Source organism: Orycteropus afer, unplaced genomic scaffold, assembly GCF_000298275.1.
Source record: "Orycteropus afer afer isolate SDZICR_OR568_19922 unplaced genomic scaffold, OryAfe1.0 scaffold00098, whole genome shotgun sequence".
Classification (NCBI taxonomy): domain Eukaryota; kingdom Metazoa; phylum Chordata; class Mammalia; order Tubulidentata; family Orycteropodidae; genus Orycteropus; species Orycteropus afer.
In genome coordinates, this window is record NW_006921685.1 from 6,431,394 (window position 1) to 6,447,276 (window position 15,883).

Here is a 15,883-nt window from a genome sequence, read left to right on the forward strand (position 1 = left end):
GATCTTTTTTCTGATTGATCCCTTTCCAAAGAAGTATTCAGGTATTTGTCTTCAATGTCATTAATTCTGTCTTCCATTGCATCAATTCTACTCCTTTGACTTTTCAATGTGTTATCTATTTCTGACAATTTAGTATTAATCTTCTGGATTTCTATCTGTAGATTTAGAATCATTTCTAATTGTTCATTTATTTTATCATTTTGTTCTTATATTTTCTTCTAAAATTGTTCTAGGGTTTTATCTGTGTTTTCCTTGGTCTGTCTCTCAATCTATTGAAGATACCGAAATATAATTCTTTTGAATTCCTTATCAGAGAATTCCAATACTGGGTCTTCCTCAGAGATGTGTTTTGGGTCTGTATCCTGGTCTCTTGTTTCTCCTGCTTTATCTTGCTTCTTTGTGTGGACTGTGATGCTCTGTTGTCTCCGAGGCATTGTGACGTTTTTGTGTTTATATTTAATTGGTGAGTATATGTTGGAGTGACTTGCCCACAATTTTTGTTTTCTTTGTATGTTATCTATGCAGGTAGGGTACTGTGCTGTGCTCCTCTGTTCACTAGTTGACAGCACCTATACACTCAGCATCTGTCTCCTTTCCTTTGTCAGCCTCTCATATGTCCTTGCTGATCCTGGCAAACAGAGCCTGGTTCTTAGGTCCCTGGAATCCAAATGAGAATGCTATCACTTTAAAATTAAAAATGGTTGCCACTTGTAAACATTCAAAATGGCTGCGCCTTCGGTCACTTTAAATATCCAAAATTGTTGCCTCTTGTAAACATTCAGAATGGCAGCTGCTTGTAAACATTCAAAATGGCTGCACCCGCTGTCACTTTAAATATCCAAAATGGCCACCCCTTGTAAACATTCAAAATGTTTGCACCCTCTGGACAGCAGAAAGTCCCCAGCTCAGATTGTCTCCCTCTCTGCTGTTTCCCTTTCTTGTCATAGGCCACCAGAGCAGTTGTCCCCGTAGCCTTTGGTGATCGGCACTGATCTTTTAGGTCAATTCTCAGGTCTTAACACCACTTGGAAATATTCAGGCTGTTGGTCTCATCAGAGTTGCTGACAGTCCACAGCTTCGACCATCTCTGTACTCACTGTTTTTGTTCAGGTTTTTCCATTAGTTGGTGCCTAATCCACTTCTGTATAATTCCTTTCAAAGCTCAGGGTTCCAGGATTATCTTCTGTATCTCTGTCAATTGGTTTTTCTTTTCTTTGTTGAAGAGGGTCTGTGTCGCTTGTCTGCCTATTCCTCCATCTAGCTTTATCTTTTTTATGATTTTGAACTTTGTTCCACATTTTTCTTCCCCTCTATCCAGAATCTCCTATTTTGATCCCTTTCTGAGTGGTTGACAGTAGTTGCTAGGCACCATCTAGTTCTTCTGGTTTCAGGGCCATGTAGCTGAGGTTCACATGGTCTGTTAGTTCCTTGGAACTAATTGTTTCCATGTGTCCTTGGTTTTCTTCATTCTTCTTTGCTCTGGATGAGGAGAGACCCATTGTTGCATCTTAGATGGCTGCTTTCAAGCTTTTAATACTTTGGTTCTGCTCACCAAAGTTGAAATATTCTTTTTGATGATGAATGCTACATCATTCCTGTTCAATGTCATTCCTGGCATAATAGATCCTATATGATTGCCTGATTCAGAATGGTCAATACCAATCCATTTCAGCTGCCTAATGCCTAGGATATGGATCTTTATGCATTCCATTTCATTTTTGACAACTTCTAAGTTTCCTAGATTTAAACCAATATCTGGTTTAAATACTCTGCTTCCAGGAATAGGCATGAATTTTTTTCCCCTCTTCTTTCCTTCCTTCTTTCTCCTTCCCTTCCTCCTTTCTCTTTTTCTTTCATTTTGAGAGTCTCAACTCTTGCCTTTCATTACTGCTATGAAGATAAGAGTTGTGTTTATGGTTTCCAATCTTTACCAATAGATGCAGGATTGTGCCAAGGGGAAGCATTTATGAATAGTTTAATGGTAACCCCTTGCAAAGTGGTATTGAGTGATGATGACTCATGGGACTTTGTTTCATTTATTATCGTTATTAAGAATGAATGGTGAGTGTTTTGGCATTTGCAGTTTATAAGTTCATACCTTATCGACAGAAATAAATTTCAAAGAGAATGACCTTTCAATGGTGGAATGAAATCACTTGAGAAAATAGAATTACAAAATAAAGGAAGTCATTTTAGGGCTAAACTTGGCAACATTAAAATAACTGATTGGGGAATCATAGTTACAAGCTCTAGAAGTATAAGCAATATATAGTTTTATTTTTTAAAAGCATTAAGATACTTAAAAAAGAAAAGAAAGTTGATACTTTCTTTAAAAGCTTCATTTTGTAAAAGCAAGAAAATGATTCTTTGATTTACTTTGTCTTGCTTTTGATCTTTACACTTAAAAATGAATATGGAACATCTGAAGAAGAGTATGAGAAAATCATTAATGAGATGAAAAACATGATTTGTGAGGAAAAAAGTAATGATGCTAAGGTATCTTTATATGGGTGAGTTCCTGCTTTAGTTGAAGAGTAATGATGAGTATAGATCTTTTCATTCATGGTCTCTCTCTAATTGAAGTAAGACTTCAGTTTTATATTAAGAAGAACCTCCCTACTGACAAGGTAATTGACAGTGGAACAGGTTACCAGGAAATATTTGGGAAATAAATGGATTGTTACTCATCCCAGTTGTGCAGAGTGGGCAGTAGGGTGTGCAACAAGAATGTTTATTTAGTTGTATCTTATTTTGATTATTGTTCTCAGGTGTAAGTGGCTACACTTAAGTAGAAAACATCCTTATTTATCCAATCTCAAGAGAATTTTCATCTTTGAAAATACCCCATCGTATTTTTGCATAATATATTCATTGCTCTGAGTCGGAGCCAACTCAATGGCATCTAACAACGATTCTGTAAACGCTTATGCTAGCTCACTGACCTATCACTCAATCAGTCCAAAATCTAGACCAAGTTAGAAAAACACAATTGAGTCAAAGAGAGGAACTAAGTGGTAGAAGTAACCTTTTGGGAAACTAAAACACTAAATGCTAGTTCAGGTTAGGGATTTCTGTACTTTGCTGTTTCAGCTGTATACGTACTCCTTATCCTAAGATTCAGATTCTTTGTGTATATTTGTGCGTGTATGTGTAAGTGCAAGTGTGTGACTCCTATTAGGGTTATCTGTGTTCAGTTATAAATCTGTCTTCTTTATTAATCTAGTCTCTATGTATTAGTTAATAGAGGGTGAGGAAAATGCCTTTCATTTTTACTTTCATTCTTCTTGACACAGTATCTCTCACATAGTAGGTGCACATTAAATGTTTATTTAATCATTGAATGGTCTTCTGTTAATACCCAAAACCTATAAAGTCCCAACTTCAAGTATTGTACTACATAAGGAGACATAATGGGAACTCTGGTGGCATAGTACCTAAAGCATTTGAGTGCTGACTAGAAGGCTGGCGGTTCAAACCCACCAGCCACTTCTCAGAAGGAAGACTGGGCAATCTACTTCTGTAGAGATACTGGCTTGGAAACTCCAGGAAGGGTCACTCTGAGTTGGAATTGACTCTACAGCAGTGAGTTTTTTTAAGGAGAAATGTTTTTCAAGGAAGAAAAACAACCACGAAGTTCAAATATGGTCATTGTAAAAGTGGGAAATGAACTAGCTTTTCTACTATGATTCTAAATGTTATATATGAAGGAAAGGTAAGTAAGAAAATTAATGTGACGATAGCATGGAAACAACAACAACAAAAAAGTGTTTGATGGAGTCTGCCTAGTTAGGATTATGAAAATGCAAAATAGCCCACTGGCAATTTAAAAATCCATCTTTATTTGGAAGGGCAGATGATTTAAAACATGTCTGTATATACATTCGTATATATACATACATATATAATATAAAAACATAAATCGTATGTACACAGTGTAGGTGTATACTGATATTCTGTATGGTTTTTGTCTTTCCAATGCAGATATGAGTATCACTGGGCAGATGGAACAAACATCAAGAAGCCTATTAAGTGCTCTGCACCAAAGTATATTGATTACTTGATGACTTGGGTTCAGGACCAGTTGGATGATGAGACATTATTTCCATCAAAAATCGGTATAATTATTTTGGATAATAATGGGATCCATCATGATTTATCTCATTTTGTATATTTTTAGAATTGTTCTCTCACTCTTCCCCCCCTCCTCTATGCTCCTGGTTCCACTTGGAGAGGTTCCATAGAGCTCTGTGTATGTTACACATTTTCCAAGAAGAGATACAAAAGGTCCTTCCCCAGTGGTGAAATAATCAAGCTCCCTTTGGGAATTGACAATCCCCCCCCCCTTCCCCTTCACACACACACCACACATTTAACTTAGTATTTTTAAATGAATAATGGTTGAAAGATAGATTTATTAGAAGATAATGCTCTACTTTTCCTGACTTAAGTTTTGGTGATGATCCACATTAAAATACATTGGCTTTATTTCCAGTTAAAGAGAATTTAAGGAAAATAATTATGAGCATCATAATTAAGAAGAATAAATCTATTTCCACTCTACTTCCGTAGTGATGATGCCTCGGCAACCCAAGGAGGGGTCGCTATGAGTCGGGGCCGACTCGATGGCACATAACAACAACAACAAGCCCTTTCAGTACTTCTACATAGAGGTTTATTGGCTTTCTGTTCCAGGAACCATACCAGATTTACCATACCTATCAAAGAATTCTAATTGTGTACATTTAAAAATGTCTTATCTTTTACATACTAAATATTTTATGAACATTAAGGTAAACCATTGTATAATTAAAAACAGTAGAAGATCAGTATGTGTAGGATTGTAATAGTATCTGACCCGTGTTATGACAAAAGAAGAGACTGAATATTGAGTGAGCAGATAAAAACATCTGCTACGTTCGTATCTATTTCTAATTCAGGCAAAAGGCTTGTATCCGATAATACATTATATTTGTGGCAAAGAGCGAGTTTGATTTCATAACCCACAGAGTGAATCTTACAGATTCTGAAATCAAGCTCTTTGGGAAGAAAACAAGATTTGAGAGGGTGGCCTGCTAGGTTCTAAGTGATTTTTGTTTTTTAATACTGTCTTTAAGGGTACATCTTTCCAGAGGAATTCATTCCCATAGACAGTTCATCTGTTCTTTACTATGTCAAACTTATCACAACTCTGTTTTCTGCTGCTTTCTTTTGAAAAAATGAAAAATTTTACTTTCTAATGATTTAAAAGAAGCTCTGGTGGCACAGTGGTTAAAGCATTCATCTTCTGATCAAAATGTTGGGGTTTGAACCCACCATCCACTCTGCAGGAGAAAGATGAGCAGTTGCTTTAGTAGATTTACAGCCTTGGAAACCTTATGGGGGCAGTTCTACTCTGTCCTGTAGGGTTGGTATGAGTTGGAATTGACTCGTTGACAGTGGATTTCGTTTTGGGGTTTTAATGATTAAAAATAGAAAAAAAAGTTTTTGGCTACATGTTATACTTCCAGTGTTTGAAAGAAGGGAATGGTGGAGGAGATAGCAGTGTTTATAGTTGCTGTTATGGTTGTTTTAAACATATTTATTGAATGTTTTAATCACTTTGGAACCTTTGTCATAAAAGAGCTATTTTTTTCAGGACTGAATGCCTTACATACTTCATAGTGGTTTTGGATGAGTGCCCTCACTTTATTTTTATCTTCCATTTTATATATATATATGTTTTTTAACTTTTTATTTATAAATTTAACTCAATTTCAAACTTGAAATTAGCAAGGATTGTACAAAGAAGACCTGGCTATCCATCACCCAGATTCTTCAGTTGTAAACATGTTATCACATTTGCTTTATTTTTTTTTTTTTCTCTCTCTCATACACACATACATACACATATTCCTAGTTTTTTTCTGAGCTGTTTCAGAGTTTCATACATGATTCCCCTTTACCTGTAAATACTTCAACATATAAATCCTTACAAAATCAGGAAGTTAACACCGGTGTAATACTATCATCTGATTTACAGATCTTACTCAGATTTCTCACATTCTCCCAATATCGTTTATAGCAAAAGAAAGTCTTTGGTTTTCATCTTTATGTCATGTCTGTGCCCTTTTTTAAACTGGAATATGGGTACTTCAGTCTTTTTTGGTCTTTCATGACTGATATTTTTGAAGAGTACTTGTGTAGTACCTAAGGCATTTGACTGCTAACGAGAAGGCTAGCGGTTCAAACTCACCAGCCACTCCTTGGAAGGAAGACTGGGCAACAGAGATACTGCCTTGGAAACCCAAGGCAGGGTCACTATGAGTTGGAATCAACGTGACAGCAGTAATGTTTTTTTTTTTTTTAATAGGTCCATTATTTTATCCCTTGCATTTTGGTGTATCTTACACTTCTTTGTGATCCATGATAATTTTAAAATGGACAGTAGGCTGTGTAGTAGTTTTGAACACATTAATACCAGTATTTGGAGTCTCTGGATGGCATAGATGGTCAGCATGCTTGGCTGCTAAACAAAACCTTCTAAAAAGTTGTATGTTTCCAAATCCCACCCAGAAGTGCCTCAGAAGAAAGGCCTGGCAATCTACTTTTGAAAAATCAGCCACTGATATTTGAGTTGTGTTTTGCCACCTAGGTCATTTAGTCATTTTAACAAAGGATATTGAATTTTATATTTTTCAAGTTTTGTATTTGTTCAGTACTGTTTTGGTTACCTAGTGCTGCTCTAACAGAAATACCACAGATGGGATGCTTTAACAAACAGGAGTTTATTCTCTTACAGTTTGGGAGGCTAGAAGTCTGAGTTCAAAGTGCCAGGCTCTAGGTGCTGGTTGAAAGCCCCTCAGCCTTGGATTCAGCTCTGCCTCTTGCTCCTGGCCCACTGAGGCTAGAGGCGTTTCTTCACTTAGGCAGCTGCTGGCTGCTGAGGCTGACAAGCCCAAGGTCGACAAATAAAATGGCATAGCCCTGATAGTATCAAATCATATGGCACCATTGATTCAAGTCCTGAAAAAGTCTCAAGATAGGCAGGGCAACATGGCAGGCTGCTGAACAATGACTCAGCTATTTGCAGGGTTCAAGAGTGCCATGAGCTGGAGACCTTCCTCAAAGTTGCTTCTTATGTCCTGGAAGCAGTTCACATCCCTAAAGCAACTACTCAGCTGCTCCAGTAGATTCCACTATGGAGTTAATGGAGAATAACTACATCCAGCTGTCCAGCCACTCAGCCAGGCCCAGCCAAGTTGACATGCAACCTTAACTACCACAAGTACTGTAAATATGCTCTAATACAGAAAACAGTGAGCCCGATTGAGCAGAGACTGTAGTTACTTTCAGGACAATGTAGATCTATAGTAGTAATGGAATAATTTCCATAGTAAAAAGTATGAAAATATGTTGCAAACATTTTAAATAAAACAGAACATGGTTATTTTATTATTTATATTCAGCCATTATTTGTATTCAAACTTCATGTTAAGAAATTTCAGGATCTGAGCATCAGTTGTAGCTCCACTGCTACCTTAGGAAGGAGCTCTGGTGGCATAGTGCCTAAGGCATTTAACTGCTAACTAGAAGGTTGGTGGTTCACACCTAGCAGCCACTCTGTGGAAGGAAGACTGGGCAATCTACTTCTGTAAAGATTTACTACCTCGGAAATCCAAACGGGGTTGTTATGAGTCAGAATTGACTCAAAGACAATGAATTTGGTTTCGTTTTTTACTACCTTAGAAAGGAGCCCTATGGTGATGGTGCAGTGGTTGGTACTCAGCTGCTAACTGAAAGATGTAGGCTGTTTGGACCCACTAGTTGCCCTGTGGGAAAAAGATGAGGCAGTCTTCTTCCATAAAGATTTGCAGCCTTGGAAAAATAATGGGCAGTTTACTCCATCCTGTAGGGTTTGTATGAGTTAGAATTGACTCAACAATAGTGGGTTTGGTTTGAGTTTGATTATTATGTTGGGCATTTATCAATTTCTTTTTTGGTAAAATGGTGGTTTATGTTAGACAGTTGTTGTTAGGTGGCATTGAGTCATTTCCGACTCATAGCAACTCTGTGTGTAGCAGAAGGAACCACTGCCCAGTCCTTCGCCAGCCTCACAATCATTGCTGTGTTTGAGCCCATTGTTGCTCTACTGTTAGTCCATCTCATTGAGGGTCTTATTTTTGCTGACCCTCTGTTTTACCAAGCGTGTTGTCCTCCAGGGTCTGGGCCCTCCTGATAACATGCCATAGTACATGGGATGGAGTCTTGTCATCTTTGCTGCTAAAGAGTATTCTGGGCATACTTCTTCCAAGAAGCACAAAGGTTTATAGTTCTTATTCCATAGAAACTTTGATTCTTGATACTTTGAAAAGTTGTCAAAGGTACATTGGATGTATAAAGGTGTACTTCATAAGTACTGCCTCTTTTCATGACTGTCTTTGTAATTTATGTTGCTATTTGCTAAAAAACTCATTTTATCTTGTTATTGTATCTTGTTAATAGAGGGGATTGTTTATCTGTTTATTAGGTGTTCCGTTCCCGAAGAATTTCATGTCTGTGGCAAAAACTATACTAAAACGCCTTTTTAGGGTGTATGCTCACATTTATCATCAGCATTTTGATCCTGTGATCCAGCTTCAGGAGGAAGCACATCTCAATACATCTTTCAAGCACTTTATTTTTTTTGTCCAGGTGAGTTGGATTAGGAGGCCTTTGATGTTTAGTATAAGCATTTGTTCACAGAGTTCTGAGGTGAATACTGCTTCTACACTATCAGGAAAGAATTTGCCATCTTTCTGTAGTCTGCACCTTCTCCTACATTTGCCATGATGATAAGCATCTGGCCTTTTATTTCTGAATTCCACTAGTCTCTAGGCATGGGCATGTAAAGTCTGAAATAGATCTGAGATGTCTTGCTTTGGATTTACTCCAGTTCACAGGCCATACTAGAAGGACTGAACTAGGAACCTGACTAGTTTGGCAGGTCTCATGAGAACTTTTTAGCATTCCTTCAACTCCCCCTAGCTTCCTAGTATCATATAGCTTGGATCTGTTTTTAGCTGACTCTGATCTAGAAATGGGCTTTGAATATCACAGCTTTTATTTCTTCTTTTTAAAACCACACTCCGAGTTATTTTTCAATTAGGGGCTACCAATTTTTTCTGAGGGAAAATAAATGTCCAACATAGTCCAGAGGTCCATCAGTCTTTGATCTGATTTCCTAGTTGACCTCCCATTTCTTCTGTCTTGTTTAGTCTTTAGTGACCTGGCCTTGGAGAGGTAGGGGGATAGTCCCATCCTGCTGTAATAATTAAAGAAGCTAGCAGGGGTCAAAAAAAGGTGGAAATGAATGCGCTGACCAAGGTTCTTTGTTAGAGGCAGAAAGGGAAGAGGTAGACAGGAGAAGCCCAGGGTTTGAATCTGTATTGTCTTTGTATATCTATGGGCATATGTTTATAAATTCCTTCCCCTCCATGTAGTCTCATTAAAAAAAAAAAAAAAGATTCATTTTCTCTGTGTACACCTTCTCAGACAGAAGGCAGACATTTTCTTTCAATTTAATTGTTTAAAAATATTTTAGGAGTTAGTAACCTGCCAAAACTATTACTCTTTACAATTTCTTTACTTAACATATTCCATGTATAGATTCTAGTAGAGGCAAATGTAGTATAATGTTTGCATCTATGCTTTGATCTGGGCAAAATACAATGGCTGACATTCAGATTTTGGTGGTTTAGGAGAGGAAATTTTACCACCCATAATTTGGTTTTACCTTATTGTATGATCTTAATGTAGACTGCCACTCCTCGGAAGGAAGGTTGGGCAATCCTACTTCCGTAGTGATACTGCCTCGGAAACCCAAGGAGGGGTCGCTATGAGTCGGGGCCGACTCGACGGCACATAACAACAACAACAACAACAATGTAGACTGTGTTCTGTAAGTCTTAGCAAATAATAGAGGAGTGATTCATAGCATTTACACATCTAATCCTGTTTAGGAGCTCTGGTAGCATAGTGCCTAAGGCACTTGACTGCTAACCAGAAGGCTGGCGGTTCAAACCCACCAGCCACTCCTCGGAAGGAAGGTTGGGCAATCTACTTCGTAGTGATACTGCCTCAGCAACCCAAGGAGGGGTCACTATGAGTCGGGTTTGACTCGACGGCACATAACAACAACAACAACAGCAACAATCCTGTTGTCATCTCAGGATACTAAGCTCTTTAAAGGCAGATCTTTTAGTTATACAGAATTGCTCTTTGATTGGGCAAGAGGGGCCTGCCCTTGCCCCTCTCCAGCCGCATCTCTCCTCATAGGGTACATGCTTGGGTACCTGAGACCCCAGAATTCCTTGCCCACATGACCCTAAATCCATTTCCTGGATCTGCGTGTTGTTTTTCCTTAGGTCCCTTCTCTCAAAGGCAAATCACATCTACACATCTGTTAATATGTATATTTCTAGGCCTGAGGGTTAGCCAATGACGGTTCTTTTTTTTGGGGGGGGGCTGTGGACATTGCTTAAATGTGCCAGCCAGGATGTCCATATGCATGCATGTGAGGCCCCTTGAAGTTTAGTAGTATGGAGCTGGGGGTTGAAAGAGCAGGGCTGTGTGCTGAGGGCCAGGGACCTGGAGCTGGCTCTCCCTGTGTCACTCTTTTCAGTACAGAACCATGGGGAGTCAGAGAATTATAAATTCGAATCTGCTTTCCTGGTCATTATGTTAGGTTAGGATAGAACATATTTTATTTTACATGTGTTAGCTTAATGTATAATTTAAATATTTTATCATATGGTATGTATCCATGTGTGTTCTTGGCCAGCTACTAAATGTCCTCTACTGTTTTTTCCCTTACTATATATTTTTCCCTTAGTGATATTTTTCTACTTAGTATAGTGCTTGCCACATATTGGATGCTAATAAATAATGAAATTGGGAACTGAGAATGTTTCCACCATGGTAGAATATCAAAACATAAGAAATATATGGGCAGTCTAGCCTTATGATTTATAGTTCAGGGAAAATCTATTCAAAATTGAACTTCAGAATGACAGGAATGAAACTTCTGAAGATGTACAAATTAAATCAAGGCTTTTTTACTTGAACTTTGTTGTTGTTTGTTGTCGAGTTGATTCTGACTTATGGTGACCTCAGTGGTACAGAGTAGAACTGCTGCATAGGGTTTCTTGGATGTAATCTTTACAGACCACCAGACTTTTTCTTCCACAGTACAGCTAGGTGGGTTTGAACCACCAGCCTTGAGGTTAGCAGTCAAGCACAAACTGTGCCACTGAGATACCTTAGAAGATTTTAATTTATATTTTGGTCTCTATAATATTCATGTAATTCTCATGCTACATAAATTTCAGTTAGTTGATAACCAGGTTTTTACCCTTCATATAATGTAGAAGTTTACCTGTTTTTTGGTCTCTCCTCGATGGGCTGTATTTAAATGATGTTCACGTTATTCCTTAAAAAGTAAGTTAGTGGTGGGGGCAGTAGCAGCAGCATGTGCTGCTGCTAGTGAGTGTTTACTTTGTGCCAGGCATTATATGGAATGGTTAGTTTACAAGATCACATTTAGTCCTCAGAATAATTTGATACATTAGGTGGATTTAACCTAATAGTACAGATGAAAAAATGACATCAAGTGGTTAAGTAATTTAAGACACAGAGCAAGTGAGTAGGGGAAAAAAACAAAAACAAAATTAAAAAAACCCCACTTTTACTTACTACAAAAGCTAATTGTCTACCATATGTTAATGGTGATTGCTCTAGAATGAGATGCAAATAATATGTTTTATTGTTTCTTCTATTTCTTTCATGCATAGGAATTCAACCTTATTGATAGAAGAGAACTTGCACCACTCCAAGAACTGATTGAAAAACTCACCTCAAAGGACAGATAAGGATGCAGAACTGTGCAAATTGTTCCTCAAATGGAGCTATATATTTGGGTTTTTATTATATTTTGTTGCTTTCATCTTGGTTGTTTTTGTGTTAGGTTTGAAGGGCTTGTTTGGGTTCCTTTTCTTTATTCTGAATAAATGAAACCATATTCTGTTAATAGAGGTGGCCAAGAACCATTGATAAGGATAAATTTTGTCTAAATGATACAAGATCTTTTTTGACTTAGTTTTGTTTCCTTGAGATTTTTTTGTTTCATAATATTGTGTGTTGAAAGAAAACACTTATTGATTGAACTGCTGATGGATGGGGTTCGGTGTTTGTAAACTGTGGCCCAGTTATGAAGTCCCAAAAAGACTTATGTTTTTAAGTGCCTTGGCAGGCTCACTTATAAGGTGCAAAGCACAGACATAGAACTGAATAGGGCTCAAAACAATATTAGAATTACTACCCAGGGCACTTACTGAGACATGTTTTAAAATATCTGTGATAAAAGCCATAGTTACCTAAATTGGTGATCTCCAGCTTTTACTACACTGAAGAAACACAATTTATAAAGGTGTGCATGTAGCACATTAAAATTGGTATTTCCTAATTATTTTTGATAGTAATGGTAATACATTCTGTTCTGCAAATGCTTAAAGTTCTACAAGCAGGTCTTTTCCATCTTCTGGTATCTGTGATTTTAAAACTTGGGGATGTTGGGATGCGGTATTGCATTTTAGCTCCTTTCTACGTGTTAACTGCACTGTAGGTGTAAAAAAATCAGGTTATATATAGGATTGCCATCTTTGGAGGTGATGCCGAACTGAGGTTTCTTTGCAATTGCCAAATGAGCCATAAGTCTGAAGAATTCCCTTTTACTCTGAAGAGGAGAGGATAGGAGTGTGTGTTTGTTGGGGAGGGTTAGTTTGTATGGGGGGGGGGGTAAAGGGTGGGATTAAGTATAGGGAGTCAAGTTCATGAAAGTCCTTTCTTAAAACCCTTGAATGGAATGGCATGAAGATTTTAATCAATTACTTATAAACAAAGTCTTGAAGACTTCCTTTTAGGAATCAACTTCCATGAGAAGTTAAAAATAATTATTAATACTTAGGTGGTTATTAGTTGCTGTTGAGTTGATTCCAACTCATGGCAACCCCATGTGTGCATAGTAAAACTGCTTCATAGGATTTTTAAGGCTGTGGCCTTTTGGAAGCAGATTTCCAGGCCTGTCTTCCAGGGTGCCTCTCGGTGGGTTTGAACCACCAACCTCTGGGGTAGTAGTTCAGCGTTTAACCATTTATACCATCTAGCCTAACCATTAAAAATGGAATTTAAGGACCATTTGGGGACATTGATTACTTTTTAGCATATCCATTCAGTGAATGGACCTAGTGTTTTCCTGTCATTTTAAAATGATACAGTATATTCTTTATTATAGGCCCATTGAAGCAGTTTGACTTCTGATCATTTATCATGAAAGGAATTTTTTTTTTTTTTGCGGATATCAAACAATGATAAGCTAATTCAGTATTTATTAACTTTTAAATTTTATTTGCCATGACTTTCTAGTGAATTATTCCCCAGTAACAAATTCAGAAATTTAGTTTTTAGAATAAAATATTAACATTTTCACTTCAGTTATACTCTTGAGAAATACTTTTAATTTTGTCATTTCTGATAAACCTGCTTCGTTCAATTAGCAATATTTACCTTTTTCTTTATAGAATATAAGTGGTTGCTATGAAATTGTGTAGCAGTGATAGAATTCAATGGTATTAAAATTATCACTAGGAACTGCCTTTTTCTCCATTTCAATTCTAGCAATCATTAAGTACCACCAGTAGGAAGTAACAGGAGGATCCTGACAGAGGCAGATTGATTGGGTGTTCATTGGTAATGCTTATTCATAAATTACACTGAGAGCTAGCTCATTTATTTAAAATAGATCTCTTAGTGTCCATATAAATAACGTCAACCATTATGTGTTGATTCAGAAACACAATTTGCAATCAAGTGATTTTTAGGTCCTATCTATATAGGAAAACGAAGCACAGGATTACTCAAATTGTCATCAATACTGCATTTGACTTTGTATCAACCTAGTAATATAGTGGTTGCAATAGCCAAGTGTAGAGAGAATAGTGAAAAAATATTTCTCTTGTAAGCATTATACAAATAGTACACTGTAAAAATGGAAAAATATTTCTGTAAATGAATATTTAGAACTAGGACTTACTTTCCCACTGTATATAGACAGGTGTTTTCACTGTGCCAGAATCTCAGGTGCCTGCTTCTGAGTATTCTTTTAATCACAGTTATTGGGAGTTAAAGGAGATCTGTATGTGTGTGTATTGTAATAGAGTATAGAAGTTCACACCAGGGAGGGGCCTGGCATTGTACTAGTGTTACATGGCTACATGAAAGGAAACATTCAGAGCATATGAGAAATAATCAGTTACTTTGATTTGGATGTTTCCCATGGGAGTTAGTAAGATGCCTTGTATAAAATAAGGATCAAAGCTTGATTTTGCTGTAGAACTTGCTTATAAATAATCTACTAGATTCTCTTTAGATCTTATTTAATTTAAAAGTAAGTGAGATAATTATTTTCCCCATTCTTTTATACAGGCATATAAAGTAAAAGTTGGTTTTCTCATCCTCTGATAAAACATCCTGTAAAAAAAAAGCAGTAAATTAACATACCATTACTGTCACTTACAATGCTTTGGTTAAATGTTGATATGAAGCAAGTTTCAGGAATTACAAATGGTGGAGTACTGATGGTAGATAGAAATTAAAAACAGGAAGAATGAAAATCTTTTAGTTAGCAGTAGATGGTGCTACTGGCTCTCATTTGCTGGCTTGATTATTCTGTTTCCCATGGCACTATTTGACCAAACTAAAACAGGAAGCATGTGTTAGCTGGTAGAGGCTCTGCAGGTTAATTTACCTTGAACAGAAATATTTTAGATTGCTGTCTCTTACTACCTTCCCTCTGTTTGTCATTTGTAAATTCTAAATGGTCAGCATAAAATGTATTAGATAGAATACGTTGAATATATATCTCATACTGAATTACTACCTGGCTTATCAGAAAAGCTAAAGCACTATAATCTCCTTCATTCAGGAAATAGAAATGATGTGGATATTTTACATATACTCACCATACTCCAGTTTATTAACTACTAGTATTTTCCTTGCTTTTGGAAAAATAGCAGAATTACAGATTTCTTTTATACCTTTTTCTGCTCCCTCTCTGAGAGAGGTTTTGATAACCACTGAATGATAGAATACATGAGATACAATTATCAAGTTGTAGGTCTTTTTTTTTTTAAATTTTTGGAATAAATACATCATACTTTAAACATCCAAATGAGAGTTGATTTTCACATTCAATCCCTTGGGGGCACTGCTTATTTCTGCTATGGGGCAAAAGTATAATGCCTTGAGGATTGGCTGATGACTATGCAAGAAAGTTAATTTCATCATTTTAGTTGCACCAGTTTTTTTTTTTTTTTTTTTCTTTTTTGGTCAGGTTAAGATCTATCTTATTCACTAGGTCAGCTCTAATTCTTCACTGTTCTGTGAAAACAAAACCATTAGGACAGGTCAGTAGGCTCTGAATTTGCAAAAAAGAATATTTTGAGCACTGGTAGCATCATTGAATATGGGAGTAGTTTCCAGTCATTACTTTGAAGTGGACAGTATCATTTGGATGGATAGGTTATACTTTTTTTTTAATACAGTTTTATATTTGATCCTACAGTTAAATATAATAATAATTTAAAAAATCAAAATCTTTCTCTAGAATTTATTTTCTATTTTTTATTCCTTTGCCTAAAACTTCAGAATTCTATCTTGACTACTGTAGGATAGTTTTGCCTGAGGGAAGAGCATGAAGAGATGGATCCATTGTTTAAGATAGTAGTTTAAAGAAACAACATTCTTTACCTCCCTCATCCTTATTTCCTGTGATTGCTTTTAAAAGTCTTTTTTGTTCAGATGCACCATTAGA

General features: G+C 36.7%; 1 protein-coding gene across 1 annotated transcript in view; it reads left to right on the top strand.

The window, feature by feature from the left end:
* Positions 1-11,885, top strand: part of MOB1B (MOB kinase activator 1B) — an 81,030-nt gene extending 69,145 nt beyond the window's left edge. The window contains exons 4-6 of the mRNA XM_042781220.1: positions 3,982-4,115; positions 8,507-8,670; positions 11,808-11,885. Coding sequence (XP_042637154.1) covers positions 3,982-4,115; positions 8,507-8,670; positions 11,808-11,885 — 376 coding nt within the window. The remainder of the gene's footprint in view (positions 1-3,981; positions 4,116-8,506; positions 8,671-11,807) is intronic.
* The last annotated feature ends 3,998 nt before the right edge of the window (positions 11,886-15,883 follow it).